The sequence below is a fragment of the Gracilinanus agilis genome, chromosome 4 (genome assembly GCF_016433145.1).
Source record: "Gracilinanus agilis isolate LMUSP501 chromosome 4, AgileGrace, whole genome shotgun sequence".
Taxonomy (NCBI): Eukaryota; Metazoa; Chordata; class Mammalia; order Didelphimorphia; family Didelphidae; genus Gracilinanus; species Gracilinanus agilis.
Genome location: NC_058133.1, coordinates 506,527,717 through 506,544,053, shown reverse-complemented (window position 1 = coordinate 506,544,053; position 16,337 = coordinate 506,527,717). Strand labels below are relative to the sequence as shown.

Here is a 16,337-nt window from a genome sequence, read left to right as displayed (position 1 = left end):
ATTACAATCTGGGTGGCCTAGCTTTGTGACCCTGGGCAAGTCACTTAACTCCCATGACCTAGCCCTTACCATTCTTCTGCCTTAGAACCAATATACATTATTGATTCCAAAATGGAAGGTAAGAGTTTTTAGAAAATTAAATATATGTTTATTATATAGTTGAGTGGGATCAAAATCACTACATCTCATCTTGTCGTTAGTTGTTCAGTTCACTTGTTTAGTCTTATTTACTCTTTGTGATCACACTGAAATTTTTCTTTGCAAAGATACTAGAGTGGGTGCCATTTTCTTCTCCAGTTCATTTCGTAGATGGGGAAACGGAGGTATGGTGAAGTGACTTGCCCAGGGTCACATAGCTGCTAAGAATATGAAGACAAATTTGAACTCAGGTCTTCCTGGCTCCAGGTCTGGCACTTAACCCTGACAAAATTTCAAGTGAGAATATTCCTCTACTGTTAATCAGGTGTGAACAAGATCTGAATACCTCTAGAGAATGGAGGACATGTACTTTCCAGCTTGGCCACATCCTCTGGGGGCTGTGCCAAACCAAGATAGAATTAGAAACCCAAGCTTCTGAGGGGAGAGAGGAAAGAGAAAGACCACTGACATGGGATCACTTCAGATGGAGGAGAAGAGCATCACAGGCTCTGCCTTCCTCTTCTCATTCTTCAAGTTAATCCAAGGAGGACCTTGTATACTTTGAAGCTCCCTAGAATTTAGAATTTCCCATCTTGCCATCAGAGTCCTAATAGTATCCCTGAAATGTCCAGTGCCAATGTTTACATTCGAAAAATATCCATATCTCTACAAAGATCACAGGAGTCCAAACTACCCCATACTTAAAAGGGATGTCTTGAGGACTCAGCCCAAGAACTTGAGAGCTACTCCCTTGCCTCAATGTGTACCCCAATGCCTCAAAATTTAAACCTTAACCTATTTTCTCACCAAGGTTATCCACCGTATCCCAGGCTATCACCCATTGTCCTGACTTACCGCTGGACTTCAATGATTCTGGAAGAGAGAGTAAGGCTGACAACTTCGTGAACTCTGCCTCTCTTAAATCCAATTCACACACAAGTCGAGCTACCACCTCAAGCTATCATTAATCTTCTTTGAAAATTAAGGATGAACAATAACAGCCCACATTCCTCTTGACTCTTTCTGTACTTGTAAGAACGTATTTGTATCATTTTTTATCAGTTCTTCCTATTACAACCTGGTAGTAAATACCACTTTCTAAAAAACTTGGAATCTAGCTAACGAATTGACATCAACTGATCACCATGGTGGGAAGTGTATTGGTGGGGGCTTAAGACTCATAGTGTTAGAAAGACCATCTCTGACTCCTCGGGGCTTCCTCTGCACTCTAAAGGGACCCAAAGGAGGCCAACCTGTCAGAGTATGTGAGGTTTGGGAGAGTAGCTTCAGAACCCAAACTACAAGGATATCGATTTTTTATAAACATTTTATGTTTTTACACATGGTGCTCATGAATATTTTAGAAAAATTAGTGTTGATAGGAATAAAAGTTTCAAAATATAGACAAAAAATATTCATAGTTGCATCATGCGTAATAACAAAAAGTTGGAATTTAAGTATTTGCCCAAGAATTAGGAGTTGTATAGGAATTTAGATTATCAAAGCAAAGATGATTGACAGGAAAAAATGGCTCCAGAACTTTTGAGTGGGTGGCTGGCAAAGTGTCAGTTGCTCCCTGGACTTCCCTTGTATGGGGAGAGCTGCGTTTTCTCTCTGTGTATCCTGCTTTGGGTGAGATCAACAACTATTAAGAGATCTTTGGCTGGAGTTTGGTTGAGTTTTAGGTGAGGCACAAAATGGTGGACACTCGTGTCAAAATCCTTATTCCCTCTCCAAAACTGGATTATACTGGCAGGAACCATCTGGATTCCTGTGGACCTTCTTTGAGGACACATACGTGAAATCCCACCCTAATCAGCTGGACCTTCTTTGAGGACACATACGTGAAATCCCACCCTAATCAGCTGGACCTATTCACCTTCCAGTTTTCCTTCCTTTGAATATCTCAATAGGAACTCTGGTTAGGTTTGATTTAGGCAGCTGAGGGATTTTTAGTGTGTTAGTTAGTGTCACCCTTTTGGACCTTTGAGGGAGGGAATCCAAGTTGTATTTAAGATAGTTCATCCCACTCCCTTCCCTTCCTGTCCCAGTTTGTTAATAAACCTTGTTATATTGTCTTCCAGACTCTCTTTGACCAATCCTTAGGCACATCACCAACAGTTAAGAACCCACTGTGTTACCCTAGCTAGATACCCTGGGGATACCTCATTTAACATCATTCATACCTATTCTACCCAACTCCCTTATATTTATTTTCATCAGAGTGGACGACCAATAAACCATTCCCAATAAAAATAATAATGATAATAACCAGCATTTATATAGTACTTTAAGGTTTGAAAAGTACTTTTGAAAAATCTCCATTTGATCCTTACTCAAGCTGAGAGATAGAGGTTATTTATTATGATAGACAGCTAGGTGGCTCAGTGGCTATGGACTCAGACACTTACTAGCTGTGTGACCTTGGGCAAGTCACTCAACCTTTGTTTGCCTTAATCCCTTGGAGAGGTAAATGGCAAACCACTCCAGTATCTTTACCCAAAAAATCCCATGAATATATGTTTTAGGGTTTTGATTTTGTAAGATTATAACAATTATAAAATGAATAATATGGAAATAAGGTTTGTTGATAATAGATGGATAATCCAGACTGAATTTCTTGCCAGCTCCAGGAGTGTGGAGCAAAGAAAGAAGGGAGGTAATTTGGATCATATAACTTCGGAAAACTTATGTGGAAATTTGTTATTATAAATTTTTATTTAATTAATTAATTTAGAATATTTTTCCATGGTTACATGATTCATGTTCCCTTTCCCCTCCTCCCACCCCACTCCCATAGCCAACGAGGAATTCCACTGGGTTTTACACGTGTCATTGATCAAGACCTATTTCCATACTATTTATATTTGCACCAGGGCAATCACTTAGAGTTGTTGTGAGGAAGATTATTTAGTTGTTATGTAGGAGACTTAGCAGGAAGGGCTGGAGAATTCCACATGGAATGGGGAAGCAGGAAGGGGCTTGTTCTCTCTCTGAGATGGGCTCCATGGTGGTTGGGACAAGCTGTAACCGACCCTGGGAGACCTCAGAGCTAGTGGAGTTGCGCCCTGATTCTCTGGGATCTTGGAGAGAGGTGAAGGTTGGAAGCAGAAGACATCAATCCTACAAGACAGCACTGAGTAGGGAAGTGGCCTGTGATCTGGTGGGCAGCCTGCAGGCTTCAATCCCTACCTGGCTACATCAGTTCTGGAGGAGTTGGTTCCTGGCATCCTGTAGCATCCCTGGAAGAGTTGTGAGATCCCAAGTTCAAGCCCTCTTCCCAGGTCCTTAGCCAAGCTGTCAAAGCCTGGAAGAAGCCAGGCTGACTGGGGATCTTACCCCTTTGATTCCAGTCCTGGGTTGTTAGCCATAGTTTACCTAAACCCCTTTCCAATTCCCTCATATTATAATTAAACGGATTCCCTGTGTGTTTTTAGTAAGTTTAGGTCCTCATTGTGTGTATATATTAATCTGTATTTATTCCAGGATGAATGGGGCTGAGTGACAGTTGGTCAGGCTTAACTGTCATTTCAGTCAATGGTCTCTCCCTGACTTGTAAAGTCTCACTCATTCTCCCTTCCTGTCTCCTATCCACCACAGTGAGCCCACAAGTAATATTTAAGGCACCTTCCCTGGTTTTTCCCTATTATAGAGTCTACATCCCCACTCATATTTTTTTTTTTATTTTAAACCCTTAACTTCTGTGTATTGACTTATAGGTGGAAGATTGGCAAGGGTAGGCAATGGGGGTCAAGTGACTTGCCCAGGGTCACCCAGCTGGGAAGTGTCCGAGGCCAGATTTGAACCTAGGACCTCCTGTCTCTAGGCCTGGCTCTCAATCCACCGAGCTACCCAGCTGCCCCCATCATCCCCACTCATATTAAAATTTTTCTAAATAATTTTTTTAAATCCCATGAATCATATAGGTGTGCTATGGTCCACAGAGTCACAAAGAGTTGGATACAACTAAACAACCTCAGGAGGATATTATCATCTTCATTTTAGAGATGAGGAAACCGAGGCAAAGAGATTAAGTGACTTGTCCAGAGTTTCACAGCTAGTAAGTCTCTGAGGCAAGTCTTCTGCCTTTTACCTAATCATCAAAGTCCTGGTAGAGATGTCAAAAGTGGAAGCAGGGAGTCCCTGGTTGTTTTAGCAGACCTTTAGCCCTTTGCTGTCTCCCTCTGTTGTCCAACATTGGGTGGTAGTGACATCTTCACAGACCTGGAACTTGTGCCTAAGCTCCTAAGTGACCAAGGGGGGGCTGTGGAGGGCACAGTTTGTCCACTCATTACCAAAGCCTTTTGCCCTTTAATTACAAGCCAGCGGAGTGGGGAGGCATTTTGACCAGCCTGTTGTCCTGTGCCTGCCCATTGCTCTGTGACCATGAGCCAATAGAAAAGAGGAGGAGTTTTGCCACCAATGAGAAATTATTTGTGCTGGACTATCTGAACTGTCTGAGACTTAAAGGTTCTGAAATTTGAATTCTGAAGCAAGGAGGGTCCTTAGATTGAGAAAAATTTAGGATCCTATTTGTTGAAGGAGGCCAGATCCTTTTAATAAATAGCTATTGGCGAGAGGCAGTTAGGTGGCTCAGTGGATTGAGGGCCAAAGGAGGGAGGTCACAGCCTCAGACGTTCCCTAGTCGTGTGACCATGAACAAGTCACTTAACCCCATTGCCTAGCCCTTTCCACTCTTCTGCTGGGCACATTATCTCATCCTATCCTATTCGGATGAGTTTTATAATCATAAATAAATAAAATTTATTTATATATTATTTATATAAATTTATAAGTAAAAATAAATATATATAAATATAATCATAAAAATCATAAGTAAATATAATCATGAATAAATAAAAAGACTAGTTTTCTAATTAATCATAAATAACTTAAGTCCAGCCTCTGGCACATACTGACTGTGATCAGGCTGAATCACTAAACCTTTCCTTGTCCCAGGCACTGAACTAAGAGAATACATTATAGATGAGGGGATGATTTGCACCGGCACAGGGAGTTGCCATGTTTGGGGTATTTGACCTGGCAATGAAAGCCTACATCAGTGGTTCCCAAACTTTTTTGGCCTCCCGCCCCCCTCTCCAGAAAAAATATTACTTAGCCCCCTGGAAATTAATTTTTTTTAATTTTAATAGCAATTAATAGGAAAGCTAAAGGCACTTGTGGCCATCACCGCTTCCCTGGATCGCTGCAGCACCCACCAGGGGGCGATGGCGCCCACTTTGGGAATCACTGATCTAGATGAAAAGAAAACTCCTATTTAGTGTTTTAGAAAGACAAAAAAGGCATTAAGCAATATTTACTTGCAGGATATGGCAGGGGGTGAGATAGCAGGCTCTACAGAGGTGATGAACCTGGACAAATGGATGACCAACATCCTCACGCCAAGGAGGGAGGCACCAAAGTCTCGGTACCAAGAAGCATTTTATGAAAGTCACTGAAGGCCATCAAAGTGTGCTTATTAATTGCTTTATTTACAGTTGGGGTTCTGCCCAACAGACCAAAGGCGACCAGCCTCGGGTCCAAACAACAAGCGCCTTCCATCACTCCATGATACGACGGAATGACTGGACAGCTGTGCAGGGGGAGCCCCAGTCCACGGGCTTGCGGTACTCCTTCTTGTCCAAGAAGTACTGCCTGCCATGATAATTGGGCTGCTCGTAGAAGACCCAGACCCCATCCAGGACCTTACAGGACTGGATCTCACGGATGTGGAACTGTTCCATGACGGAAGGGCAGTCCTCGGTGGTCTCGTACATCTGGCCATTGAAGTCTCCTCTCTCAAAGATCTGAAGCTTATACTGGCCTCCACTCAACTGGAAGACAGAGGCGACAATGAGAAGAGGCCATTAGGGAAGCCCTCGTGCACCAGACTAAGAGCAATAGAGGTCAGCGACTACTATTTTGAAGCTAGGTTTAGGGCTGGGGGGTCCTGGGTTCAAGTGTGGCTTCAGATACTTCTTCGTTGTGTAACCTTGGACAAGTCATTTTTAATTCCTGTTGCCTAGTCCTTACTATTCTTCTGCCTTGGAACCAATACACATTTGATTTGTGTTGATTCTAAGTTGATTCTAAGGCCAAAGATAAGGATTTCAGGGGAAACATTTTTTTAAAAAAGGGGCAACTAGATAATCCGCTGAATCCTGATCCTCAAGCCTCACTGACTACAGAATTGACATAAACAAGTGAGGATATAATATCATATGCAATTATCATATAAAATATATAAGGATATAATATAAGGATAATTATTTTTATAAAGACCAAGTTTGGGTCAGAAGAGATATGAGAATGAATCTCCTTCCTGCCTTTGCAGAGGTAAAACCCTGGATATAATGTTAGACTTGATTGAGGGATTGGTGAATTTTACCCAATTTCCTTATTTTTCTATTTCTTTTTCATTCTAGATGGTACAGTGGCTGGAGTATTGGACTTTGGAGTCAGGAAAACCTGAGTTTGAATTTACTAATTGTGTGACAATGAGCAAGCCTCTTGATATTTCTCAGACTCAGTTTCCTCATCTGTAAAATGGACATAATAATAGCATTCCCCCCGACACATGGTGATTGTGAGGATTAATAAGATAACATCTTCACAAACATCAAAGTGCTGTACGAATGTGGGCCATCATCATCATTCCTTGATGCAAGAGATGGATCTTTGGGTAGGAGAAGGGATAGGATATATTGGAAAATAGACGTGCTATTTAAAAAACTAAAGCTATCGATACATATGAAGAAAAATAACTTCATTACTCGCCATACTTGGCAGCTCAGAAGGACAATGGAATTGCTTGTGAATGAGAACTTCGATCTCAGATTTAGGTCTAAGTATTAAATGGTCCTAAAAGTTTATTCACTTGAAGGCAACAAATACTTATTAGGCTTCCACTCTGGGTAAAGGACTGTGTCAGGTGCTGAGGATGACAAAGACAAACCATGAAATATTCCCTCCTCTTAGGGAGCTTGCCTTCTCCTGGGGGAGGTACCAGGGAGTGGGGCTACAAGAATAAATAAAGCATCTAGAAAGTAACCTAGAATCATTTCTAGAGGAAGACGAGCTAATGACTGGATAGATCCAGAAGGGCTTTTTGTAGGAGTTGGGACGTGAGCTGTGTTCGAGAAGACTTCAGGATTCCTTCTCCACGGCAGAAGAGAAGAAGGAGGGCATTCCAAAAATGCTGGGCCACTTGGGCAAAGGCATAGAACTATGATTATGTGATTATGTGACTGTACCTAAGAAAAAGAGGACAGTGGGGTGGTGCAGTGGAGAGAGCCCCAGGTATGGAGTTAGAAAGACTCATCTTCCTGAGTTCAAATCTGCCCTTGGACACTCACAAGTCCCGTCACTCTGTTTGCCTCAGTTTCCTCATCTGTCAAATGAGGTGGTAAAGGAAATGGCCAAATCTCTGCCAAGAAAACCCCAAATGGGGGTCATAAAGAGTGGGACACAATAACAACAAACTAAGAAAAGAAAACCACCAACAATAACTTGGAGAGTCCAAAAGAAGCCTTAGAGAATTAGGAACACTGACCAACCGCAGTTCCAAAGGACTCATGATGGAAAAGGACATCCACCTCAAGAAGGAAAGCTGATGGACTCAGTGTGCAGAACGAAGTATATTTTTATTCTCTTTCTATATTCTTCCTTGTTTTATTCCTTCCAGGAATTCCTTCCAGCATTTGTTTTGCATGATTTCTGAGTTGTAATGGGGATTATTTCTATTTCTTTCCTTCTCATTAGATAAGGGAGAGGGTGAAAGGAAGGAGAAACTCTGGAGTTGAAAATGAGATAAAATCAATTTTTTTTTAAAGGACCAGAAGGAAAAAGTCTTATCCTGAAGCCTCTTTTCCAGAATGTCCCAGAGAATTGGGGAAATCTCCAGACTCACCAGATGAATGACCTTGCAGGAGCTGAGCCGATCATTGAGCCCCCTCCAGTGGTGATAATCAGGGTATTCGCCCTGAGTTAGGATGTACATGTTCCCTGAAAAGTTAGGCCTCTCATATACCACCCAGGCCCCGCTGGTCACTCGGATGGAGTTGCAGCAACTCAGATAGGTGTGGAAGTCGACACAGTCACTGTCACACTCATAGTAGTGACCTTGGAAATTCTTGTCATCGTAGAAAGTTATCTGAAACACAAGGCCCAGCAGGCCAAGAGGTAAGGGATGGGGCTCTCTTTCCTCCATCACGACACAAATGAGGAATATCAGGGGTTCTCTTTCATCTCCTATTTCTGCCTTTCCCTAACAGGCAGTGAGGTAGCCCAACGGGTAGACAGAGGAGGGTAGTAGAGATCTGGCCAGCAAACCCTCCCCCCAAACTGACTAATGACACGGAGCATAAAAAGGTAGCGTCCCTCCCACCTCCCCCAAGGAAATTACATTTTACTGGAGGGATTATTTTTTAAACCCTTACCTTGTGTTTTAGGGTCATTGATTCCAAGGCAGAAGAGTGGTGGAGGATTAGGCAATGTTGGTTAAGTGACTTGTTTAGGGTCACATAGCTAGGAAGTATCTGAGGCCAGATTTCAACCCAATTTTATTTGAATAAAACTCTCAAAAACTAAATTTAAATATTAAAACATTTTAAAATTTTAAAAATTAAAATTAAAAATTAAAAAATTAAAACTAAATTAAAATTTTTTTCAAAAATCTGTGATTTCACTAGAGTAAGGAGCTAACTGCTTTGAAGGAATGTCCTCAAACAACACAGATAAGCACCTTCTCTGCAATTTACAGTCTTGGGGGCTGCCTATAGAGCCCTGAGGGGTGAAGTCACTGGCCCGGGTCACAAAACCAGGATGGGACTTGAATCTAGGTCTCTCTGAGTCGGAGGGCAGGTGGCTGCCCATAACACCAAGCAGCCCCTGCTGAAGGGACGCTGCCCAAACAAAAATAAGGACTGGAACCACTAAGGGGATGAGCAAAGGCTCCTTGAAGGAGATGCCATCAACTGAGGCTTCGTAGGTTTGGAGATAGAGAGCCAGAAGGGCTCATCCAACCCCCTTATTTTACAAATGAGACCTGGAGAGGCCTCGGACACAGGCGGCAGGATCAGAAAAACATGGCGTCAGAACTGGAAGGGACTTGATCTATCTCATTGGAGACATAAGGAAACCGAGTCCTGCGAAGATGAAGAGACTCGCCCAGGGGCACACAGGTGGGAGCCAGGGATTCCCTGGGGTGGAAGGAAGGAGGGAGGCATCTGGCTCTCTAGTTCTTGACCCATCCGTGCCTTTTCTTCCTTCTCCTTGCATGTCCTGTCACGGATTGTCCATGGGGAGGCCGCTTGACCCATTGGTGGCCCGTCTCTAACATTCCGCGCCTTTCTCATCTCCTCCTGGCTTCGGATGCCTCCCAGGATTGGGGGACCCATTTGGCATGACGTATCTGATGTGCTGCCTACCTGACTGGCTCACTTTTCTTTTTCAGACTTATCCTTGATGGTGAAGCCATTATCCTATCTACGTCCCAGCCCAGCAAGGCCCCCCGTGGGTCTTGTCATGGCCCCTGGGGTCAGCTGCTTCAACATCAGCTGACGTTTACTGGATGCCCACTACGGGTACCGCTCTGTATCCAGGTTGTGGGAATACGTAACTGAATCACCGATCTAAAGCCCGGATTGCCACTCATTTTCCAAGAGAGGAAATTGAGCCCCAGAGAAGCCACAGCCAGGAACCTCAGAGGCAACAAGGTCTAAACCCTTTACTTTATGGTGAGGAAAATGAAGTCCAGAGAGGTCATGGATGGGGGTACGCTGGTAAATATTTAACAACCAGCTCTCTAAAAAACAAAAAGGCACCCAAGACACACCTTTCAGTTTATTATTAACATTTTCTCCAACGCTTCCTTTAGTCTACAGCGGTGATGGGCAAACTACAGCCTGTGGGCCAGATGTGGCCCCCTGAAATGTTCTATCTAGCTGTGCAACATTATTCCTCATCTGACGAATACAATGAGTAGGATACAATACAATGAAACTTCCAAAGAGTTGTCTTAGAAACAGACTGACAGAGGAACATTTCCTTTCCTTTGGTCCCCTCTTTAAAGAGTTTACCCATCACTGGCCTAGACAATCAACCAAATTATAAATCAAGCCCTGATTTGTTGTTGGCTTTTTAAAATTATTATTAAAAATTCTTACCTTTCATCTTAGAATCAATATTGTGTATTAGTTCCAAAGCAGAAGAGTGGTAAGGGCTAGGCAGTGGGGGTTAAGTGACATGTTCAGGGTCACACAGCTAGGATGTGTCTGAGGTCAGATTTGAGCCCAGGACCTCCTTTCACTAGGCCTATCTCTCTATCCACTGGGCCACCTCAGCTGCCTTCTGATGTTGGCTTTTACCTGAGGTATAAATACTGACAGTGAATATTTAACAATTGGCTCTTGGGATCTGCCTGAGTTGGCTCCAGCACACCTTTGGTTCATAGGTATAAAGCAGAGAGGGACCTTAGAAGCTTCTCATTTTACAGATCAGGGAACTGAGGAATAGGGAAGCTAAGTGAAGCCATAGTAAATGTCAGATAAAGGATTTGAATCCAGGACCTCTGACTCCTGAGTCAGTGTTTTTGACCTTATACCACCTTTAATAAGTATTTATTAAGCACCTACTCCGTGCCAGGCATCGTGCCCCTTTGCAAAGTCCTTTACAAATATCCTCTCATTTGGTCCTCACAACAATCCTGTGAGGGAGACACTTTTATCATCCCCATTTTACAGGTGAGAAAACTGAAGCAGACAGAGGTTAATTGACTCACTCAAGGTCACTCAGCTAGCAAATATATGCATGGAACTCAGGTCTTCCTGACTCTAGAGCTCTATCCGTTGCACAATCTAGCTGCCTCTAACAAACATTAAGAGTTTCCATGTGTGAGGGGCAGCTGAGTGGCTCAATGGATAGAGAGCCAGGCCTGGAGACAGAGGTTCAAATGTGGCCTCAGATACTTCCTAGCTGTGTGACCCTGGGCAAGTCACCTAATCCCCATGGCTTCATTCTTTACCACTCTTCTGCCAATACACAGTATTAATTCTAAGGCAAAAGATAAAAGTCTTTTTTTAAAAGTTACTGTCAGGCATTGAAAAAGGGTTTAAGGGGGGCACTACAGAGTATTGATTCCAAGATGGAAGGTAAGGGTTAAAAAAAAAAAAAGAAAAGAAAAGGGGGTGTAAGGAGAGTAAGGGGTCAAGGATGATACCTCGGCTGTGAATCTGGATGATTGAGAGCATTGTGTACCCTCAGCAGTAAGAAGGATGTCTGGGAGAGGGGAAGGTCTTGGGAGTTCTGGTTGAGTTGAAGATATCAATAGGACATCCATTTGGAGGTATCCAATAGGAAATTGGAGATGGGAGACTGGGAGGTCAAGAGAGAGGTTAGGGCTGGATAAATAGATCTGAGAATCACCTGCATGGAGACAATATAGTTTCCTTTAGGACTGATGAGATCACCAAGGGAACCATTATAGAAGAAGAGAAGAGGGAGCAGAATAGAGCTGAGAAAACAATATGGCACCATGAGAAACAAGCTCAATTTGAAGTCTGAGCATCTGGGCTCAGGGAGAACTTTTAGAGAGAGAGAATAAGCATGTTTCTATTGCCCCCAAGCCCTCTTCCATTTGTGGAATCCGAGCCTCAGTCAGTCCCCTCTTGGGCCCTCAGTTCCCTGATCTGTAAGAAAAATCCTGGCTTTGGCTGAGACTGTTCATTTCCATTTCAAGTGCTCTCCTGCCACCTCGTGGTAGGCTTTGCTTCATTTAAAGCAGGGACGGTTGTCCTCGATTCATAATTGGGCTGTTGTCCAGTGGGGACAAATCTAGGCTCAGGGGCTCCCAAAAGCCAGGGAAGGGGCTGGGGAGACCAGAGTAGAAGATCTGGGGGAGGACTATGGGGTCAAAGCAGAAAGAAAATGAGGAAAGACTTACTTTAAGGGACGATTTATTTTTATTTATTTATTTATTTCAACCCCTCACCTTCCATCTTAGAGTCAATACTGTGTATTGGCTCCAAGGCAGAAGAGTGGTAAGGGTAGGCAATGGGGGTCAAGTGACTTGCCCAGGGTCACACAGCTGGGAAGTGTCTGAGGCCAGATTTGAACCCAGGACCTCCCATCTCTAGGCCTGGCTCTCCATCCACTGAGCTACCCAGCTGCCCCCTAAGGGATGATTTATTTTTAATTGATACAAAGCACTAGGCTTGAAAGAGGCCACACCAAGGGCTGGATTTGGGGTCACGGTCTTGCATTAAAATCCTTGCTTGAACACTTGCTACCTGAGATAGGACAAATCATTTCACCTCTCTGGCCTTAGTTTCCCCATCTTTAAAATGAAGAGGTTGGATGAGACGGCCTGTGAGGTCTTTTCCAGATCCGAGACTTTTTAATCAACACCCTGTGTGATCCTAGGAAAGTGGTTTCCCTTGTCTGGGCCCTGTCTATGAAATGAGGAAGAGAGAAAGATCTGAGTTCAAGTGCTGTCTCCAGCACTTAGGGAAGCAGCTTAAACTCTCAGTGCTTCAGGCAAGTGGCTAAGACTATATTGGTAAAGTTAGTTTCTAACAAAATAATGCAATGGAAGGACAATTTCACTACTTAAATAACAATAACAACAATAATCACAATGAGAAAATTGCAAATCCTTGGGGCATCTAGGTGGCTTAGTGGATTGAGAACCAAGCCTAGAGGTCCTGGGTTCAAATTTGGCCTCAGACACTTCCTAGCTGGGTGACCCTGGGCAAGTCATTTAACCCCCATTGCCTAGCCCTTACCACTCTTCTGCCTTGGAGCCAATTCACAGTATTGACTTGAAGACAGAAGGTGAGGGTTAAAAACAATTGCATGTCCTCCTCTTCTCAGCACAGGCAGGGGACTCTGGGTCTAGAGCTCTGCATTTACCGTCAGATTCAGTACATCTGTGGCCATTTTTGCTAAATGAGTTTCTTTTATCTTCTGTATTTTTATAACAAGAATTGACTTTCTGGATGGGGAGGGGACACACATTTGAAAATAAAGATGTTGTTAAAACAAAAGAAATCTATAAAATGAGATTTTAATTAAAAAACAAAGAGCTGCATCTTCCCTCTATCTGGAGTCCTGCCCTAGCACCAGGGAAGGGCCTTTGCTGCCAGAAAAGCCCGCGACCCCCAGTTCTCTTGGGGTAAGGCTCGTACTGAATCTTCTTCTAGGAACTAGAGGGCACTTTTACCACATTTCTGCTCTGTTCTCCCTTCGCCGTCCCTGAAAACTAAGTTCCGTCTAGGGGGATTATTTTCGTATTACTGATGGCAACGACCAAGGCGCTTGTCCTTTCCCACCCACCAGTTCAAGAGCTCCGATGGGCCATTGATCAGCAGAGCACGAAGCCAGCCAGCTAAGTAGCACTGTGGAGCAGCGAGAACCCGATTCCAGCCTCAGAAATTTACTCTCCCTTGGACTCAGCTTCTCATTTGGCAAAACGCCGGAGTTGGCAAACTAGATGGTCCCCACAGTCCCTTGCAGCTCAGAATGGATGCTCTTATGAAGTCCCTTTCCCTCCCCGAGACTCAGTTTCCTCCTTTGTAAAATGATTCCAAATCTAAATCTTCAATTCTAGGATGCTTCAGTTCTTAGAGCCTCATATTCCTTGCCTGTAAAATGAGAAGGTTCCACCATGTTCTCTTTTTGTTTTTTTAAACCCTTAACTTCTGTGTATTGGCTCCTTGGTGGAAGAGTGGTAAGGGTGGGCCATGGGGGTCAAGTGACTTGCCCAGGGTCACCCAGCTGGGAAGTGTCTGAGGCCGGATTTGAACCCAGGACCCCCATCTCTAGGCCTGACTCTCCATCCACTGAGCTACCCAGCTGCCCCACCACCATTTCTCTTGAAGGCTCTTGCTGACACAAAATCTTAGGATACCACAAAAATCCCGCCTCTTCCAGTCAGTCTGTGTCCTAAGTGAGCACAGGAGGGTGAGGGCAGGGGCAAGAATACTGGGATCTGCCTGACCAGTGTCTCTTTGCCCAACCAGATCATCCTTCTGGAAAGTCAAGAAGTCATTCCCAGAATATTATTCCCAATTGCCTAGTCCATATACATTTTAACTCGCTTATTTTCTCCCCTAAAGAAACGCCCAAGTACAGAAGGATACACTAGTTAGAAGGCCCAGGCTGGGCCCAGAAAAAAAGAGGGGGCAGAAACAATGGCCATTCGGGTCTCTTTTTCTGCATATTTAATAAGATAAAGAAGTAAGGCAGGCAGGGAATTCAATCAAGCTTAGATATTCTGTTCTCCTCATAGAGAATCAATGGGCCAATTCAAGGGGGCGAAGCTAACAAGGGGAACACGCTGGAGAAGGAGCTGTGATGAGAAGCCGCCCATGTGGACGTCGCTGTGCAGGAGAAGCGGGCGAGTGGAAGCCAGGCAGCCCATCCACTTACCTTGGCTACACTTTTAGACATTCTGGTGGCCCAGGTTGGTTCTCCCCAGCTCGGACAGAAATCAGAGACAGCTCCAGGCAGACGGGGCCACCGAAATGTTTTATACTGGTCTGGATTCAAACCAAACTTTCGCTCGGTCATCAGAATGGGATGCAAATATCGAGTCAGATGTTTGGAGGCGACCGATGCTTTCCAGAAAAACGAGCGGGATTATGAAATAAAGCAAGGCTTCAGCACCCCCTTTATTGCTTACTAAGGCCTGCTGCATTATGGGCTGTGCTGAATCAGGGCACCCAAAGCCACCCCCCAAAAGGAAAATTGAAAAACCCAGAGATCCCTCTCTCTTGGGACGGGAGGGGGATCACAGGAACTTCCATTTAGAGCCGCCAGGACACTTCTGTCGTTCTGGCCAACCCCCCAATTTAGAGACGAGGAAACTGAGGCCCAGATTAAATGGCGCCAGGGCCAAAGCCCATGTCATTCTTCCAAACTGCCTCTCTCCTGAGGAAGACTTGTTGCTCCCCCATAATGACAAGTCAGCCTGGATTCTCAGATAAGATACGAGCACAAGACCGAGCAGGTCCTCCTTGCGAGGCTCCAGGACCATAAGGATGCCTTTCACTGGAGGACCGAGCCTAAAGAGCTCACAGATACTCATTCATGGGCCGAGCGAGGCCGGGTCAGAGAGGGATGGGGACGAGCAACCGGCCGGGACAAAACCAAGGATCTGAGGAGTCACGGAGTTTGGGAGCGGACAAGGGGTGTCGGGGGCCATTTCACCCATCCCAGGCGCAGGAGCGTCCGCGTCCAGGAGGACGGGCTTCCTCTGCTCCACTCGCTTTTATTCCTTCTGAGCCGGCCACAGAGTTAGCCGTCTTTGACGAGCCAAAAGCAGGACAAACGTCTCTCCATTTGCATCTCTAACATCCCTGTTTCTGGGTGTCCTCTTTTGGTTTGGACACAGGTTAGACTTCCTTCCTGCCCTCCCCACTTCCGACCTCTAATCTCACACACACACACACACACACACTCACACACACACACACACACACACACACACACACACACACACTCACACTCACACACTCTCACACACACACTCACACACTCACACTCACACACTCACACACACACACTCACACACACACTCTCACACACACACTCACACACACACACTCACACACTCACACACACACTCACACACACACTCTCTCTCTCTCTCACACACACACACGTAATCCATCCATCTTTACACATTCACATGTCGACACCAGTATAACATTTGAAGTAGTTCTAATTGGTGTTGTTTTCGACGGACGTTCCTTGGTCCACGCTTTTTTCCTCTCCAAAAGACCTTATTTTAAGAGCGATGGAGCAGGAGAGTCAGATGCAGAGCCCTTACTTGTATGGAGGACACAGAAGAACTGCGTTGAGTGCAGGAGGGAGATGGGGCGGACCTCCTTTTTCCTCTCTTTTGTCTCTTTTGCTTGGAAGAGAAGATGGCTGCCTGCTATTCTTTCTCTCAGAGGTGTCCTTGAGGTTGGCAAATGGAGAAGTCCTGGTGGAAATCAGTGGTTATATAATACACTCATTATTTGGATGGAAGAATGGAGGGAAAAAAGGAGAGAGCGAGCGAGCCGAGGAACTGTACTCGTTACCTAGCAACTACACAATGTGAGAACGAGGACCAGTTATTAATAAAGGGATGGAAGGAACCTTTGAAAGCTCTTAGTTTTAACCCTTCAGGCAGCTAAGAGATACAGGGAATAAAG

At 44.5% G+C, this 16,337-nt stretch overlaps 1 protein-coding gene across 1 annotated transcript; it reads right to left on the bottom strand.

The window, feature by feature from the left end:
• Positions 1-5,699: 5,699 nt before the first annotated feature.
• CRYGS (crystallin gamma S) lies at positions 5,700-14,586 on the bottom strand. The gene is made up of 3 exons (XM_044672349.1): positions 14,566-14,586; positions 8,048-8,290; positions 5,700-5,972 (listed from the first exon to the last, which is right to left on the bottom strand). Exons 1-3 carry the CDS (start codon positions 14,584-14,586, stop codon positions 5,700-5,702), a joined length of 537 nt encoding a protein of 178 aa, XP_044528284.1.
• Between the last annotated feature and the right edge of the window lie 1,751 nt (positions 14,587-16,337).